The sequence below is a fragment of the Anabrus simplex genome, chromosome 7 (assembly GCF_040414725.1).
Source record: "Anabrus simplex isolate iqAnaSimp1 chromosome 7, ASM4041472v1, whole genome shotgun sequence".
Lineage (NCBI taxonomy): Eukaryota > Metazoa > Arthropoda > Insecta > Orthoptera > Tettigoniidae > Anabrus > Anabrus simplex.
Genome location: NC_090271.1, coordinates 167,249,644 through 167,266,813, shown reverse-complemented (window position 1 = coordinate 167,266,813; position 17,170 = coordinate 167,249,644). Strand labels below are relative to the sequence as shown.

The window sequence follows — 17,170 nt, the reverse complement described above, 5'->3', positions numbered from 1 at the left end:
TAGTGTTCTAGGGTTAAGTAAACTGCTTGAAAGAGTAGAACTATAACATTTTGGAAGGAATATAAAATAGTAGCCTAGAAGTATTTTACTGTGAATGCAAATTGTCATAAACCATGTACTGCATGAAGGTTTCATGTCAGGACTTTGCTTGGTTTGAAATGCTATTTGAGGAAAGTTAAATGTTATTGCAGGTTGTCATAGACTGTGGATGGCCTCAATTCCCCAAGGTGCCTATGCAGCTTGGAAAGTGCATAGGAACATGATGAAAGATCTTAGTGAAGATTGTCCAATCATGGGGAAGAAGAATGACTCGGAGAAGTCCATCCCATCCCAGTACCACTTTCCACAAAGGAACAAGATATGTAAGCAGAGTTTATCTTTCTTATTTCAATATAATGAATTGATTATTGAATAATATTGAATATAAAATTTAGTACAGATGGTCAGAGATATACATTAGCTGATCAAGAGTATCCAAACACTTGAAACTGTCCTCTACAAACTTCTCCGATGTAATGCCGAGTAGTGGATATTAATATAGGGTAGGCCCGCCCTGACATTTATTATAGCTCAAACTCTGCAGTGAAGTCTACCTGGAGACAGAATGTCTCCAGGGAAATGGCAGACCATTCTTCCTGCAGCACTGCAGCAAGCATAGTTGATGATGTGGGTCTTTGGGGTCTGGAAGGAAGTCGCTATTCCAGTTCATCCTAGAGGTGTTCGATAGGATTTAGGTAGGGGTTGTGGGCTTTTCTGTTCATTTCTAGAATTTTATTGTCCAGAACCACTCACAAACAGATCCTGTTTATGACAGGGAGCAAAACCGTGTTGAAATGCACAAAGATTATCTCCAACTCGTCTTCTACCATAGACAACATGCAGCTGGTCAAAACGTCCTAATATACTTTCATCTTTTTCATGGTCTGTAGTATTATAAGAGGTTCAATCCCTTCGATGGAAAATATCCCCATGCTGGCACCCCAACCTTGCCAATTTTCACTATGGGCACTGTGCAGTCTGGCATATACATTTCGCGACATCCAAACCCTCTCATTTGACTGCCACATGATATAGCGTGATTCATCTTTCCAAATCATGCTTTTCTAATTGACCCTGGAGCAGTTTTGCCATTCTCAACACCACCAAATGCAGCGCTTGGCATTCACTTACAAAATGTACTTTTTATGGGCAGATGCCTGAACCTTGAACTCGAGTTCTCATATCTCCTCGTGTGCAGTCATGGTGCTAGCTGCATAATTAGCAGCACTACAGAATTGAAACGATGCGCCAAAAAGGGTTCTAACCAACATTTTTTCTGAAAGGGAGGTTTTATCGGAATAAGGATCGGTATGGATATTCCTGCATAGTGGCGTAGTCATGTGGAAGAATTTGGAACTTGTTGTTATGCTAGAGGGTGGAGAACCTCTGTCTTGCACGGAAAAGTGATCTAATTCCAGTCCAAGATGGCGTTTTTCGCAATTAACTCATAATAGAGATTTTGGTAGTTAGACCCCTATTCGGCGCATCGCTTCAATTCTCAGGTGATAGTATCACATGATGTCATACAATTTTTCTGTACCACCAGTTTCAATGCGTGACAGACACTCCTTGCCAGTCAACATATGTAGCCTACCCAGCTGTGGTTTTGTTGTAATTGTGTCTTTGCATTTTCGCTTAACATTCACATCTCTGCCAATCAACTTGGGCAACCTGAGAAGGGCAGAAATAGCCCTAACTGACTGCTGAGACAACTAAGAGCCATTCTGCGTTCAAAGTCACTAAGCTCCCTTATTCCACCTATTCTGCAGGTACCTCATTGCACTGAACAACATGAAGCCTTCAGCCGCCTTTTATAGAAGTGGCAGTTGTCGTAGTGACATCTAGGCTCTAGTTTACACATATAGACGGGTGTCTAGATACTTTTGATCACATAATGTATTGGAAATATCTGACTCTCTAGAGTGAGAGTCACTTTTTATGATGTTGAGTAAGCCAGAACTAGGACCAAAGCTTCAGACTTTTCATTATAGGTAGTGAAATTAAACAAGTTCTATGGTTTAGTTTTTAAAGAAAAGGAAGAAGAATATGAATTGGATCAGTACATTGCTGATAAAAATTATCTCTGACAAACTATTTAATAGATTTAGTTTTCATAATTAAATCCAAAGAACAACTGACAACATTGGATCAATCTTTAACAAGAGACTGATGATGAAGTTAAAACCATACTGAGAAATAAACTGGAAGGTGCCAATTTCTGCAAATATTTCATACTAGCAAATGTGCCCATGCTTTGCCATGGTATTCTACATTGTATACGGATATCGAAGTAAATTACTGTACATGTAATGAATACGATTTTTGCATCTCTTATCCGAGAAACAGCATGGAGAGGTCCCCATACGTTGTTTCCAGTGCAAAGTGTGAGTAGTGGAGTTGTGATGATAATGGCAGGCTCACTTGCCTGCTGCCATTCACAATCGAGTTGGGAAGTTTACATTATAATGGCAGGCCACATTCCCTACTCCATGGTCACAATCGATTTGGGGAGTTTTTGTTACAATGGTAGGCCCCTGTTCCTACTTCCAGACAGATTACAGTTGAGGAGTTTTTATTATAATGGCAGACAACTTTCCTACTGCCAATCAAAATTGAGTTGTGCTGTTATCATTATAATGTCAGGCCCCTTTTCCTACTGCCAGCAAGCTTATTGCAATACATACAAAAGTATATGCATGTTTACAATATTGCAGACCTTCATTTACAGATTAACTGCTGCTAAACAGTATGTAATATCGACAAACGGATTGTACCATAAGACACCGTATTTAGCGGTCTAAATGGCTTGTTCTACAATATTTTCTTGTATCTCATTCATTCAAGGGTCAGATTGAGTTAGAAACGTTGAATAGGGTGAAATTCTGGTAAGATTGCCTCACAGTGCATTACTTTACAGATAATTATGTGACAGCTACAAACATAGCATTTGGCTCCTATATGGCTACTTGGGGGGGGAATCAATGTTCATATAGAATTTGATGATTCTATCTTTCCTATAAGTGATTCAAGGTATGAATTATGCATGTAAAAAGTGCAAAATTTACTTACAGTCGAGAAATAGAGACAAATCTAATGTATAAGGGATACAGGTACGACAAAAAGTCATAGGACCAAAGTTGTAGATCACTCCAAATTGAACAGAGATTGTGGCATCCATTTTGTGATAGGACTTACCATTCAGCCACGAAATACCTTGAAACCAAGGTCGGCACCGTCATTAAAATTACCTCCATATTTCAATATTCTTCGGGGATAAAAAGTGAAAAATTTAAAGATTTTGGAAATTTTCCATCGGTTACAGGCTAAAAACATATAATTTTGCCAAATTTCAATTTTCTAGCTCATCTGGCAGATTGTGCCACAATCTTCATTTTGGTAGAGAGGGTAAAAATTAGGACTTTCAGGAAAATAAAGTGAAAAAATATGCAGATGATCATTATTACCCCTTAAATGGATAGTTGTACAAAAATTTCACCAAAATAGTCAATGTACAGACACACGATTATTACAATTTTATTTATATAGATAGATAAGGAATCTGCTCCACATACAACACCTTTTGGGCTATGTCTGCTGGACTTAGCCTGAAAAACCGACCGTTCATGATATCTCCCTCATTAATCCTCCTGTCAAAAAATGCACATGAGAAAAGTTTTAGAAATGGATATCCATCAAGGTTGGTCTATTTCCAGTCAGGTTGGTCTTGTATATATTGTGCAAGAGTAAAATCATTGTTTCGGTTCCCTATAAACTCCCAGTCCATTCCAGGAATTTTAAATGCTATGGACCTTAAAACCTACCTTTGGACAGGTGGATGCTGAATATAAAGTTAGGTTGAAATATCTTCAGTAGTTTTCAAGTTATAAGAAATACGCTTTACATGCACCCGCTTTTGAGTTAAGTCCATTGGGACTTGTCATAAAAAAAGTCTATTAATGATATCTCCCTTATTAATCCTCCTATCAAAATGATGCACATGAGAAAAAAGTTTTAGAAATTCATTTCCATTAAGGATGGTAGACTTCCATTAATTTTGGATGTGCATATTGTGTGGGAGTGCTAAATCATGGTTTTGGATAAACCCCCAGTAAATTTTGGTATTCAGAAATAATATTGGCCCGAAAACCTACCCATGGACAGATGGATTCTAAATATTAAGTTTGGTAGAAATATATCCAGTAGTTTTCAAGTTATAAGAACTCAGACAAACAGACACCAAAGCTAAAATGTACGCAGATGGTCATTATTACACCTGAAATGGATAACTACTGAATTTTGCCAAAATAGTCAATGTACAGACATACGGTCATTGCGATTTTATTTATATAGATGTGCTATGTTACATTATAATTATTCACAAATCTGTAAATAATATTCTTTATGTTCTTCCTTGGCCAAATGGGGAATCATAGCCTTCACATAAATGTTGTTTTTAAGTGACATAGAACATATAAAGAGCTCTCTTACATGTTCCCTTTTTTCAGACTTTTACCTTACGGCCAATCTCAGTGTCACTGTTTAATTCTTTCACTATTCCTTCTTCTTCTTGGCCTTTTCCCAACTGTATGGGGGTCGGCACTTGATGTGGATTTGACCCGGTTTTACTGATGGATACCCTTCCTGATGTTAACCTGAAGTGGAAGGATGTATCATCATTGTGCCTGCAAAAACAGCTATGTGAAGTATTTCAGCTTAGGCCTGTGGCCAGTAAGATTCTGTCATCTTTGGTTCAAAGTTATGTGAATTGTTTCAGAGGATTCTTGTTCTTACGGTATTTGGACAGTGGGTTAGTATTTCTCCAACAACATCAATATGTAGCCGTTTGTGCAGGTGCAATGACAGTATTCACTATTGCATACTTTTGTGGTGGTTGATAGTGTGACGTGTTGTGTTTATATGGAGAGAAGTGCACTAAGATGAACACAAATATCCAATCCCCGAGGAATTAACAATTTGCATTTAAATCCCTGATCCGGGCACTACACTGACCATTAAGCCAAAAAACCAGATTAATAATAGGCACTTTCACTTTCTTTGGCTTATCCCAGTTCTTTCTGGGGTCACTGGAGCCACCCAGGATCACTTATAGTTTTGACCAGATGTTTTATGTCTACATACCCTTCCTGATACCAAGGGATTTTTAAGATAAAAATCTCAACTCAGGGTTGATCAGGATTCAAGTCTCAGCCTTTCGGGTGGGAAGCCAACGGCTAAACCACTGAGCTGATCACACAGCCCTATGAATTTTAATACTGATGCATTGTACTACTTGTGTGCTAAGTCATTACCACTTGCAAGTGAGTGTGCTGACATCTGTTGTTATGTGTTGCACAGGTCAGTTCAATCAATCACTACTGATCTGCATTTAGGGCAGTCGCCCAGGTGGCAGATTCCCTATCTGTTGTTTTCCTAGCCTTTTCTTAAATGATTGCAAAGAAATTGGAAATTTATTGAACATCTCCCTTGGTAGTTATTCCAATCCCTAACTCCCCTTCCTATAAACAAATATTTGCTTCAATTTGTCCACTTGAATTCCAAATTTATCTTCATATTGTGATCTTTCCTACCTTTAAAGACACCACTCAAACTTATTCATCTACTGATGTCCTCCCATGCCATCTCTCCACTGACAGCTGGGAACATACCACTTAGTCGAGCAGCTCGTCTCCTTTCTCCCAAGTCTTTCCAACCCAAACTCCAAACTTTGCAACAGGTGCAGGACTGGCATGCAAAGCAAGAGAGCCAGCTTGTACACACACTTCTCAGTACTACTAGTAATAGTTAGCAGTCTGGGAATGCAGAATACAGCTCATGTGCTCTTCAGCTACTGATATTAATATCTATTTGAATGTAAAACTTCATGCAGACTCACGGTGGAGTAATTCATTAATGTTTAGCATCTGAAGTAGAATATCTAGCTTCAAAATCTTCATCTGTCATACCGATTAACTCATGAAGCATGTCTGTCGAACTACCATCAGAATCACTAACTGTTGCATCCACAATGTTAGTTTTCTCTTGATCACTGCTTTCTAAACCAATATCTGTCACAATCCCATCAAGTTCCTGCTCCACTAATGTGTCACAGCACCAGCAGCAATTTCTTTCTATACTTAATAATACTTCAAGAAAGTTAAGCATACAACACTTTTATCAAAATTGCAAGTTCTTTTTCTTTTTTTTTTCTTTTTTTTTTTAAAGAATGTGGTCGATGCTTACCAAGAGTTATAATTTTACTCTCATCTGTATATGCTTTTCCACATTGCTAAGAAATGTTACGCACCGTTTTCTCACTTCTGTCTACAGCTTTGGTGACCATTCTTCTGTTCTTTATAGAATTTTAAAACATTGCTTATGGTCTTTCTACTCTGAGAATAAAAGAAAGAATAAAAGAAGAAGAACGATGACGACATCAACAACAACTGTATGGTCTTGGCTACTGTGTTGCATTTGTGCCATCTAGGTGGTCTGCCTACCAATTTTGACATTCCAATTGTGTGCTATCTAGCCTAATAAAACGGTTCATAGCCATTTTTTGAAGGACGGTCCAAAATTTTGTAATTCCATGTCCTTGTTAGCATATTAAAGATCTCTAGTGCTGCACTCGTTGTAACCTGATAAAACCAAATTAACCAATCCATAATATCCGTTCCAGTAGAATTCCACTTTCACTGCTAGATAGCACACAATTGGAATGTCAAAATTGGTAGGCAGACCACCTAGATGGCACAAATGCAACACAGTAGCCAAGACCATACAGTTGTTGTTGTTGTTGTTGTTGTTGTCATCGTTCTTCTTCTCCTTCTTATCATCACCATCACCACTTGCATCATGAACGTCGGTACGTCCTGCTTCAAAGTTCCTGCAAGCAATCTGACTAGGCAACCTTTGTATTAGCAAACCGAAGTTCCTTCAGGGACTATAAGGGCAATGGATTTATTATTTTGAATTTTGAACTCCTTAGTTTTATTTGACAAATCTAAATCTGCTTAAAGTACCTAGTAAATATCTGTAAAATTGTGGATTTTACCCACTATATTAAAGTTGTCTTTCCTGTGCTGTTGCTATATTTTTCACAGGGTTTCTTTTGAAATTAGCATTGTTTGTTCCTCAGTGCTGGACCACCATCCAGCCAAGTACAACAGTAAGATGATGAATAGCATCTGGGGACTCTATAATCGGTACTCAGTACACAACTTGAAAAAGATCACCGATGGAGATGAGGAGCTCGGTTTGGGAGTGCAGCAGCAGTAAGTACAATGACTTGCTCTTAGTTATATTCTAGGCTTTAGTCTTTAACTTTTTACCTTCCATAAATTAAAGCCCCTGATATATGATATCCTAAGATGTCTGTAAAGTTCCAAATGATTGCTTGGTGGCAAATAGCTGTTCACAATTAAAGTAGATTAAATGAGTTATCACCTCATATCAGATAATATTTTTGTCTCATACAAACATAGTTGACTTTTTATTGTGTGCTGAGTTATTTTTGTACCAAATTAGCTGCTTGTATGGTTCTTTTGCAGAAATGTTCATAATACGAGGGTTAAGTTTTTTCAACCTATGATCAGTTGCAAAATTAAAACCACATTGAAAATCCGATGAAGCGTTGCGCAGTGTCTCTAGTATGCCTGTCGACCACATCACGTCACACTTGTCAGTTCTGAGCGCAGTGAGCGCGGAAACATGCCTAGGACAAAAAGTTTCCCGCCAAGAGTGAAGTGCATGCTGTCGTTCGATTTCTTCATGCTGTGGGGTGCAATGCACTTTTCTCAAATAGCCACTTGTTGAACAAGATCATCGGTTGATGCTCGCTTCCTTCCCTGACCATCTACATCAGAATGTCTGTACGTCTTGCTTCAAAGTTCCTGCACCATAACCACACTTTGCTGTCATTCATGAAAGTTTCACCGTACACTTAACTTATTCGTCTATGAATTTTCTCTGCATTGCACCCCTCCGCATGAAGATATTAAATGACAGCATGCATTTCACACTTGCCAGGGGACTCTATTTTCCTAGGCATGTTTACGTGCTCACTGCACGCTCAGAACTGACAAGTGTGATGTGACATGGGTGACAGGCATACTAGAAACACTGTGCAACAGATCTGTGCAACACTTCATTGGATTCTCACTGTGGTTTTAATTTCGCAACTTGTCGAAGGTTGAAAAAAATTGTCCTCGTAGTAAATGTTACTCTTGTATATGTTTAATTGAATTAAAAATAGTTTACATGACCTTGAATGTGCCGCGCTGATCACCGGGAACTGGCGGTTTGCTTCTACAAATCTATTCGTCTGCGACTTCAAGTTTATTTATAATCTTCATATATTATTTGATAGTGTTGTGACTTTGTGCCTGACAGAGTGTGAAACTGACCCATTTCTCCAATATTCATAAACATTGTGTGATTTCGCCTACTTGTTTTTACGGCTGACGATGACCTGGACTAGGGTCAAAACTGGTCCCATTTAAATAAGAATGTAATTACTACATTTCTTTCTTTTATGTATTGAATTGGTTGAACTTCAATTATTTAATTTTTAATGTTAATAATTTCAATACGGAACAATGAAATTTTTATCTTTAAAAGCCTAAACAGCTCACTTAGTGCTACACTTTAGGAAGTTTATAATGCCTGAGTTTGTTTTATCCTAGATACATCAAGGTATTGGCTTATTGGGAACAAGTGTCCTAATTTCTAATTTATCCTGATATGATAATTTGTTTTATTTTGGACAAGGGGAAATGAGAATGATGACGATAGTTTGTCACTTCCCAGGATATATTGAACTGAATTCATTTTCAAAAATACGTAACACAGAAGGACAATAGCCTGGAAAGAGAAAGTTCTCTAGCACATTAAGAATAAGATTGGAGATTTGAAATAATTTTTTACAAATTTGTTGCAATTTTGTGGCTAATTAGTGAACCAGTTAGTAGGCCCAGTTTGGTCTAGTACTCATCAGCTACAAGCACCTTATGGCCAACAAATATACTACTATTCATACATTCTTGAGATAGATGAGATATCTGGCACCTTTTCCAGTGTGCTCCTGCCTCTAGTTTCAGTGAATGAATCAATGACATCATTACAACTTGTGCATGGGTACAACAGTAAGTTTTGGAACACAAATATTGTTGTGTTCCTTATTACGATGCCAGACTGCTGACATGCTGGATAGTCTTTGACTGTGCTCCTCTAGTGATTAAAAGAAAAACATTTTTGAATTATGCACCAAATCTGATATCATTTGTTTAAACTTTCATGTGCTCCTCTCTGCTCCTGAAAAGGGAACCACCACTACTTAGTTGAAAATGAAATAAATGTTATGGTTTAAGATACTGTAAATATGTTTAGTTGGAAATGAAATAAATTTTATGGTTTAAGCAGTGGCGTATCCTGGAATCTCCACTGATGCATGCAACTAGTAACACAACATATTAAGTAAATTTCAATTCTACTCACCCTAATTACATGTAGGTGAACTCAACCCTGCGATTCTTTTTGTGAAATTCCTCGGTGACGTCACTGTATAAGTCCTCACGTGTTTTCATCTTAACAAGAAGATCTTTCTCTATAGACATCATTCCTAACGCAGAGAGACGACTTTGACTTCCAGAATTGTGGACGAAAGATTTTATTCGCTTTAGGGCCGAGAAAGAGCGTTCTACAGATGATGATATAGAGGGAATAGTAGTAATCAATGTGCAGAACTTATAAAGCTCGGGAAGACCGTTGTTGAGACCACTGGTCAATAGGAATTTCTGGATTTGAGCCACAGTCTTATCTTTGAAGTGTTCAGAAGTGAGCATTGCCCTCAATTTGGATTTAAGTCGTACTATATCAAAATATTTTCCATAAACTTCAATCAATTTACTGAATTGCTCTTCAGGAAAATTGCCAGAAAAAATGAAAATTTCTTACAATCAAGCATTTCAATGAAGGACAGACAAACAGTTCTTTGCGTTATCGTAACGCATGCAATGCATGCCTTGCATTCAAGGAGAATACGCCCCTGGGTTTAAGATAAATATGTTTAGGAGTATTTATTAATATATTCTCGTCCTTTTTCGGCTACTTAATTTCATCTTCTTGGTAATTATTGAAGTCTATATACTGCACCCATCCCTACCCATAATGGCTCCGGCATGATATCTACAGGGTGTTAACGGGTTGGAATAAAACGAAATAGGCGCTTAACTAGACTTAGCTTAAAGGCATATAGGGTAGGAGACGGATCATACCTAATTACAATGAGAACACATTCGGGTTAAAGTTTAGATTAATCAAGTGGTTTATTAGGCCTTGATGATGATGATGGCAATGACGCATTTATATACAAATGAATTACATGGATTATTATCAATTTTTGTGGTTTGTTATTGACTTTTAGTCGTGTGTGATGGATCCGAGTATTATCTATCGCAGAGCGATCCGTTATGACGAGATTCGAACGGGAAAACACTTATCATAGACACTGAGGCTATGTGATATCATTGACTAATAGGAGTAACATGCATGCAACGAGTCTGAGCAATCCCTATACTAAATACACAATTATTCCCCAACGAAGTACCAAGAAGGAACTCATAAAAATGTGGAACAAACGCCCGGGTTTGAACCGACTCTCACTTGGATACAATTCACCACCCCGATGGTCAGCACCATCGGCAACTCAATTATAATCACAACACGATACATAAACAACTTAGAGAAACACAGATTATATACAGTAAACACGTGAGACATCCAGCCTTCGTTTGAGCATTGGGGTACCTCGGGAACTGAACTGACACCCCTTTGGATGGAAGTGGGACTCTGGAAACCCTAAGCTACATTATACTCAAATGAGTAATGACAGTAAACTGACAAGTACTGGTACCAATCGCCGTGTCATATATTAGCGACTACATCTTTTAAGTGACTCACAATTTCTACCCCCATCGTTAATTTATGTTTCATCTTATACCGATCTAGAGTTCACTTAATCTTTTTCTTTTTCTTTTTCATATGCATTGTTTTACATGTTTTTACGGCTGACGATGACCTGGACTAGGGTCGAAACCGGTCCCATTTATAGTTACTATTAAATAAGAATGTAATCACTACATTTCTTTCTTTTATGTATTGAATAGGTTGAACCTCTTTTTCAATTATTTAATTTTGAACATTACATCATTCTGGCGTGTTGAATATTTCCATTATTAGGCGATTCCTACGGGCCTCGTTCTCTTTAACTCAAGGCTCCCCTCTTATACGAACGGACGAGCATACAAAAAAAAAAAAAAAACACTTCTCCTCACTAGGTCAACTGCCCCATCCTCTGCACGGCGGGTGGTCAATGGCCTCGGCCTACACAGGCATAACGCCCTTTCTTAACAAAACACCCCATCTCGGGGATCGTTCACTAATAAACTGAGCTCCGTTGCTCATTAAGCAAATTACATCGGCTCTCAATACTTCACTTCAATTCAACACACATATTCGTTTACATTATCATGATCCCGCGACGCGACACCGGCTTCTATGATACCAATACTTGCATGATTACCTTAATTACAATTTATTATTATTATTATTATTATTATTATTATTATTATTATTATTATTATTATTATTATTATTATTATTGGGTTCATCATTACACTATCTCTCTAGACGACTTACCTGGAAATTAGACCATACTGTGTGATCATAATTAACTTCCTCGTAATAACGGTGTAATTAATCCATAACTAAATTGTGATTTCTGATAAAATCGTCACACGGTAATACAATTATGTACTAAATATTCCTCAAATTGCACTTAAATTGTGATAAGCCTGCCAATTAAAATTGTACAATTCCTATCTAAATATATATCAGTGGAGGCCTGTGGTGTCAGTTCCGAAGTCATATCTCGTAGTTCTGGGTGCACACGGAATCAAATTACACTATTTACCAGCCATGCATTATCAACGCTGGACTAACTACAACCTAACATGAATTACTCTGAATTACTAAAAATTGGTTTCCTGACGCATCAATAATTACAAGTTTCCCCAAATAAAATGAATAAGTCAATCTACTACTGCATGCAAACTTATCGTTTTACACCTTTATTTACAATTGATTGCTCAGACGTGTTACTAATTAAATAAAGCAAATAGAAGCTACGTGCATCATGGTAGCACATCTACATTACTGAAGTTACAATCTCTAACATTACAGCGTCAGGTAATGATAACTGTTCCCCGCCCAATCTGATCATGTCATATTAAATATGATTAATACTCATCTCCATCACTAGATGACCCGTTGTCGGCTTGGGAAGTCCATTATTGGTTTAGTGCTGACCCATAGGCACCAAAGCAGTTACTGGAGGCACCATTCTTCTTTCCAACCGGGAGTCCATTATTCTAGGTTGACGAAACCGCTGGCAGTATTCCTGAGGCACACAATACGTCACTATTTATTTCAAAATTTGTTTAGTTACATTCAGTATGAACGTCCAGCCACGATATCGGACCTCACTCCGCAATCCGCGGTTCAGTATCGGATTCCGCGTACCTTTGTTACTACTCGACACAGTAGCGCCGTAGTAATAATAATAATAATAATAATAATAATAATAATATTATTACAAATTATATTAAATGTTCGCAACACGTCCCTGATCTTTAAAGTTTAGACACTAGCGTCGCGTCTATCCAATCTCTGCAATATTTACGCACAGTACACGATTTCACTTGTAAATTAAATTTAAATTCACTCAAACAAAGGATTGCTGGAAGCTCGACTGCACATAGCTTCGCCGTCTGTAAGCCACGAGTCCCGACTGACGCTTTTCGCCCTCGGAAGTGCTTTTACTAGGGGAATGTTTCTCCCACCCCTAATCTGCATACGGCCTATCTCCGGCCAATTAGAGGTCGAATAGTACAACGATCAGATGACTAATATTTGTTTAATGTGACTGAGACATATCCGTATGATTATTCTTCGTAGAATCTTCTGTAATTAATTAAAGTCTCTCCGGCTCCCCCTACCCTGCGGGGTGAACTCCCTTCTTCGAGGAGGTGTCATGAGAATAAACAGATGGCCCCGGTACTTTTCCACACAGAAGCAACACAATATTCTTTCTTCTTCTGAAAGTTATCAAGAAAGGGGACGTTAGACACTTTAAATAAATGTCCCAGTGACATTTATCCCTTTTAAATCGGGAGACAACTCCAGAATCCGAGTTTCATTAATTTCTAGATCGTAGCTAATTAGGTTGGCTAGTCCGAATTCAAGATAGCTCCTATATTTCGTTTCGAAAAAGTTGGTTTCCCCTCATTCTCTGAGTCTTGAGGAAGGGATGTCTTCTCTCGGGTGATGTCATGGGGAATCCTCATTCATAACCCCTCCCGGGTCTAAGTTGGCTTGGCTTCCGCTGCGGGCCCCCGCTACACAAAGGACAATACTGCGCAATAGGTCGCAGACAAAGAAATCTCGTAGAATAACTTTTAAAAGACTCAATTTATCTATCTTAATGGTATGAATATTAATTAGTTTCGGTATTACCTGTATTAATGATATGAATATTAATCAATTTCAGTATTGTTTTCCCTAAATAGCATTGCGTGCGTAATTACGAAGATCAATATCAACCAAAGGTCCTTGGATCATACCCCTGTCGGGTTCAATACATAGAATTGGGCTAGACTGAAGACAAAGTAGACATCCAGCACTGAAATCATCACATGATTTTCCATTTAAAGAATTCTGGAGCAAATACATGTGCCAGGTGGTGCAATGAGGAAAGTGTGGGAAGTCATCTCAACAATTCTTGTGTAACTTTGTATAAGCCTAGGTGATGAAAGACTGTTATGGTCTTCATGGAACTTAACACCCTCGCTGTTTGGTAATTTTGAACTTGGCACTTGAACGTTTTAGTATAATTTCTCTAAGTGGCCGTAATACACATTCAGATTGATTGACAGCCAAGATGGCTTTGAAATCTCAGTAGATATTGTGTATAACTTGCCAGGCTGAATGGCTCAGGTGGTAGAGCCCAAGTTGGCATGTTTGATTCCGACTGAGGACGGTGGTATTTGAAGGTGTTCAAACACATCTACCTCATATCAGTAGATCTACTGGCATGCAAAAGAACTCTTGTGGTAGTGGTGGTGGTGGTGGTGGTGGTGGTGGTGGTGGTGGTGGTGGTGGTGGTGGTGGTGGTGGTGGTGGTGGAGGAAGTACAACTGGGCAACCATTCTCCAAGAACACTAATCAGAGATGAAAACGGGGACTGATACTTTGAAGAATGGAGGTATTGGAAAAAGGAAAGAGGAGGCCCAAAGAGGGTATGAAGCTGATCTATAGGTGTTGCAAACCTAATACCATTTGGGTTAGAAGAGAACAAGGGAAAAATGATGAAATCGAGTAGACTGGCACAAGTAAGTGGGAAAATGCCAGACTCAGCTAGGAAGTTAGTGGTTTCCAACTCATGCTTTCAAGTTGAGAGGAGAGCCCGTGGGGTCCACTTTTAGTTACCCTCTTACAACAGGGGCAAAAGATCTCCAGTGGGACAATACCTGTGTCCCTTCATGGATAGCATAAGCAAGTACAGTGGAAGATTTAATTGAAGAGCATGTGTTCATTGTATATCATTTCTGGGGAACAGTTCCTTTAAACAATTTCAGACATAATTTTTGAAGAAATTCAGCAGTTGCACATCACCCACCAGAGCCACCAGTCTTGCTTGTGGAACAACTTGAAGATAAATCTTCGTGAACTCACATTTGAGCAGATGGTCCTAAATGATGTAGGACCAGAATAGGAATGATACGGTGGTTAATGGTGTGTCTACAGAATTCTCTTTGAAGGTTACTCCAGGAGACTAGCCAAATATATGTGACCCTTCAAACAGCAGTCACATAGGCAAAGATTAAGCTATATTACATCATTTACTTGCACAATTTCTTTCTCTGAGGTTTCTATTAGGCAAACAACAAAACAAAGTGAAGAGACAAGCTGAAAGATAACATTAGACAACAAATTACTGCCATCAACATTGTTATGCTACACTGTCCATTCACCAGTATGGGGACTATGTGTTTGACACTGGCAGTGAGCTCCTCCAAACATCTTCTAAGAAACATACCCATTGGAATAGACTAATATGTTTTATTGATATTATTCAAATGTGACTTTGCAATTTTCTGATCATTTCAAACATTTCTATTATGACTGAATTGCCCTATAACAGAATAACAACAAATCAGACAGGAACCTTCCCTATGGGAGAAAAATAATAACTTGTTTCAATTTGCAATTGAAAACACCCACAGAAAACAAAGGCTATTTGTTGAAATGTTTTTTAATACTTGGTGAAGCATGTCTCATAGTCAATCATCTAAATAGGTAAATCTTTCTATGTTCCATACATATCATTTTGCTTTTTTTGTCCAAAGTATGCATATTATTTCTCACTTCATACAGTGTATAAGTATTAAACATATCCAGTCATAGCATAGTTCAGACTCATTTCATCCTGGGTTAGATTGATGGATAATTAATAAAAGTAAATCTATTAAATAAACAAAAGAGTGATTATTTATACTCCTGTAGAGAAAGCAAATTGTGTCACTTGGGATATTTTATTCATTAAGACAGCACTAACTCAGAGGAACGAATGCACCAACCCTGATGTATAGTCAGTTTGAGTCCAGTACAATGAAACATTATACCATCATTTTTGGCCATTCACAGTGTTCTAGCAATGTATTTGAGTTTGATGAGGGAAGTTTTCAACTGTGAATTTGCAGAATGGTAGCAGTAACTATGTATACTGTATAAATTTTCTTAATGAAAATTTCTTCTTCCTCAAAATTCCTTATGCTGTTAAGACTTCAGAGTCCTTTAGCCATCTTGCATGTATGTTTCTGTCCTGAGCAAGGCATCACATCTCAAGTTTTCCTTTCCTTCCCAGGTCTGTTCCTGTTGATTTGTCCAGTTATGTGTGAGAATACAAAATTTTGCCTATTGAGCTTGCTGATTGAAGGACTGCCTCCTCGACCTTCCATTTTTCTATTGGGGTTTCTTCCTGTGCATTTGAAGATCCTTCTTTATCCCACAAGTCAACAGGTCCTATTTTAATTACCTTATACAGAAAGGTTGCCTCCTCCATCAAGTCTGCCATATCAAAGTCCTTCTTCTTTGCCTTCTCTGTCATTTGAGGTTTTTGCCTGTAACCCAGCCAAGTTGCCAGTAAACAGGATCAGGTAGAACCAAGCTTTTATAATGGAGTGTTATTCCTCTGCCTCCTCTTATTTCATTAGTTGCAAGATGGGACCCTCAGGCTTGGCACAGGTAAAACAGAGTTACAATTTTAAGAGAACTAAAAATGTTAGTGGGTGGGGCCGATGACCTTTGATGTTAGTCCCCTTGAAACAACAAGCATCATCATCAAAAATGTCAGTGTTTTATTTTAAGTGAATCATCCTATAGCAGCATATTAACAACTAAATACTAGCCAGGAATTTACCCGTGGGCATAAAACTTCCAACACTGAGCTGATGTCTAGACAAGTGTATAATGAATGCTCATGTTATGAAGACAATCTCCAGTTTATTTCTTCACTATAAGTCTACTGATGAATTTGTTGTTATTCCAGGACTGCTGTTGCCACTCCCAAAGCCATCCCTTCAAGCTCTAGCTTGAAGGGAGGTTCTACCAAAGGTCCACAAGCCCTTGCAACATGGGAAATACTCTTGAATGGACATACTTATTGAGGTAACCTGGACTTAATTAAAAATGCTTTACTCTGTAATTTTCAAAGTTTCACAAAGAAATTAAGTGTTGCAACTCAGCAATAGGTACATTTATTGACCCAAATCATACATACAATTTGGTTTGTTCAACAAGCATAGAATCTATATATTGTTTTTTTAATCCTTCCCTTGGAGTCCATTGTCATGGCCCTCTGGGTAGTGTTTCCAGTTAAGGCTCCTATGATCATCTCTGACATTTCCTCCCCCTTTCTTCATTGTGGTTATCTCATAGTCTCTTGGCCAACTAGAAGGTTTACTCTGCCGCTTGTATCGTCGGAGACTTCCCTCTCCAGCATAGTCATCCGATGTTC

At 38.2% G+C, this 17,170-nt stretch overlaps 1 protein-coding gene across 3 annotated transcripts in view; it reads left to right on the top strand.

Annotated features, from left to right (window-relative positions):
• Positions 1 to 17,170, top strand: part of LOC136877414 (uncharacterized) — a 59,173-nt gene that overhangs the window by 34,361 nt on the left and 7,642 nt on the right. For 2 of the 3 annotated variants that reach the window (XM_067151430.2, XM_067151432.2), the window contains exons 2-4: positions 192 to 362; positions 7,175 to 7,310; positions 16,703 to 16,821. In XM_067151430.2, coding sequence (XP_067007531.2) covers positions 192 to 362; positions 7,175 to 7,310; positions 16,703 to 16,820 — 425 coding nt within the window. In that variant the 3' untranslated portion in view covers position 16,821. The remainder of the gene's footprint in view (positions 1 to 191; positions 363 to 7,174; positions 7,311 to 16,702; positions 16,822 to 17,170) is intronic. The other variant, XM_067151431.2, reaches the window with a different exon arrangement.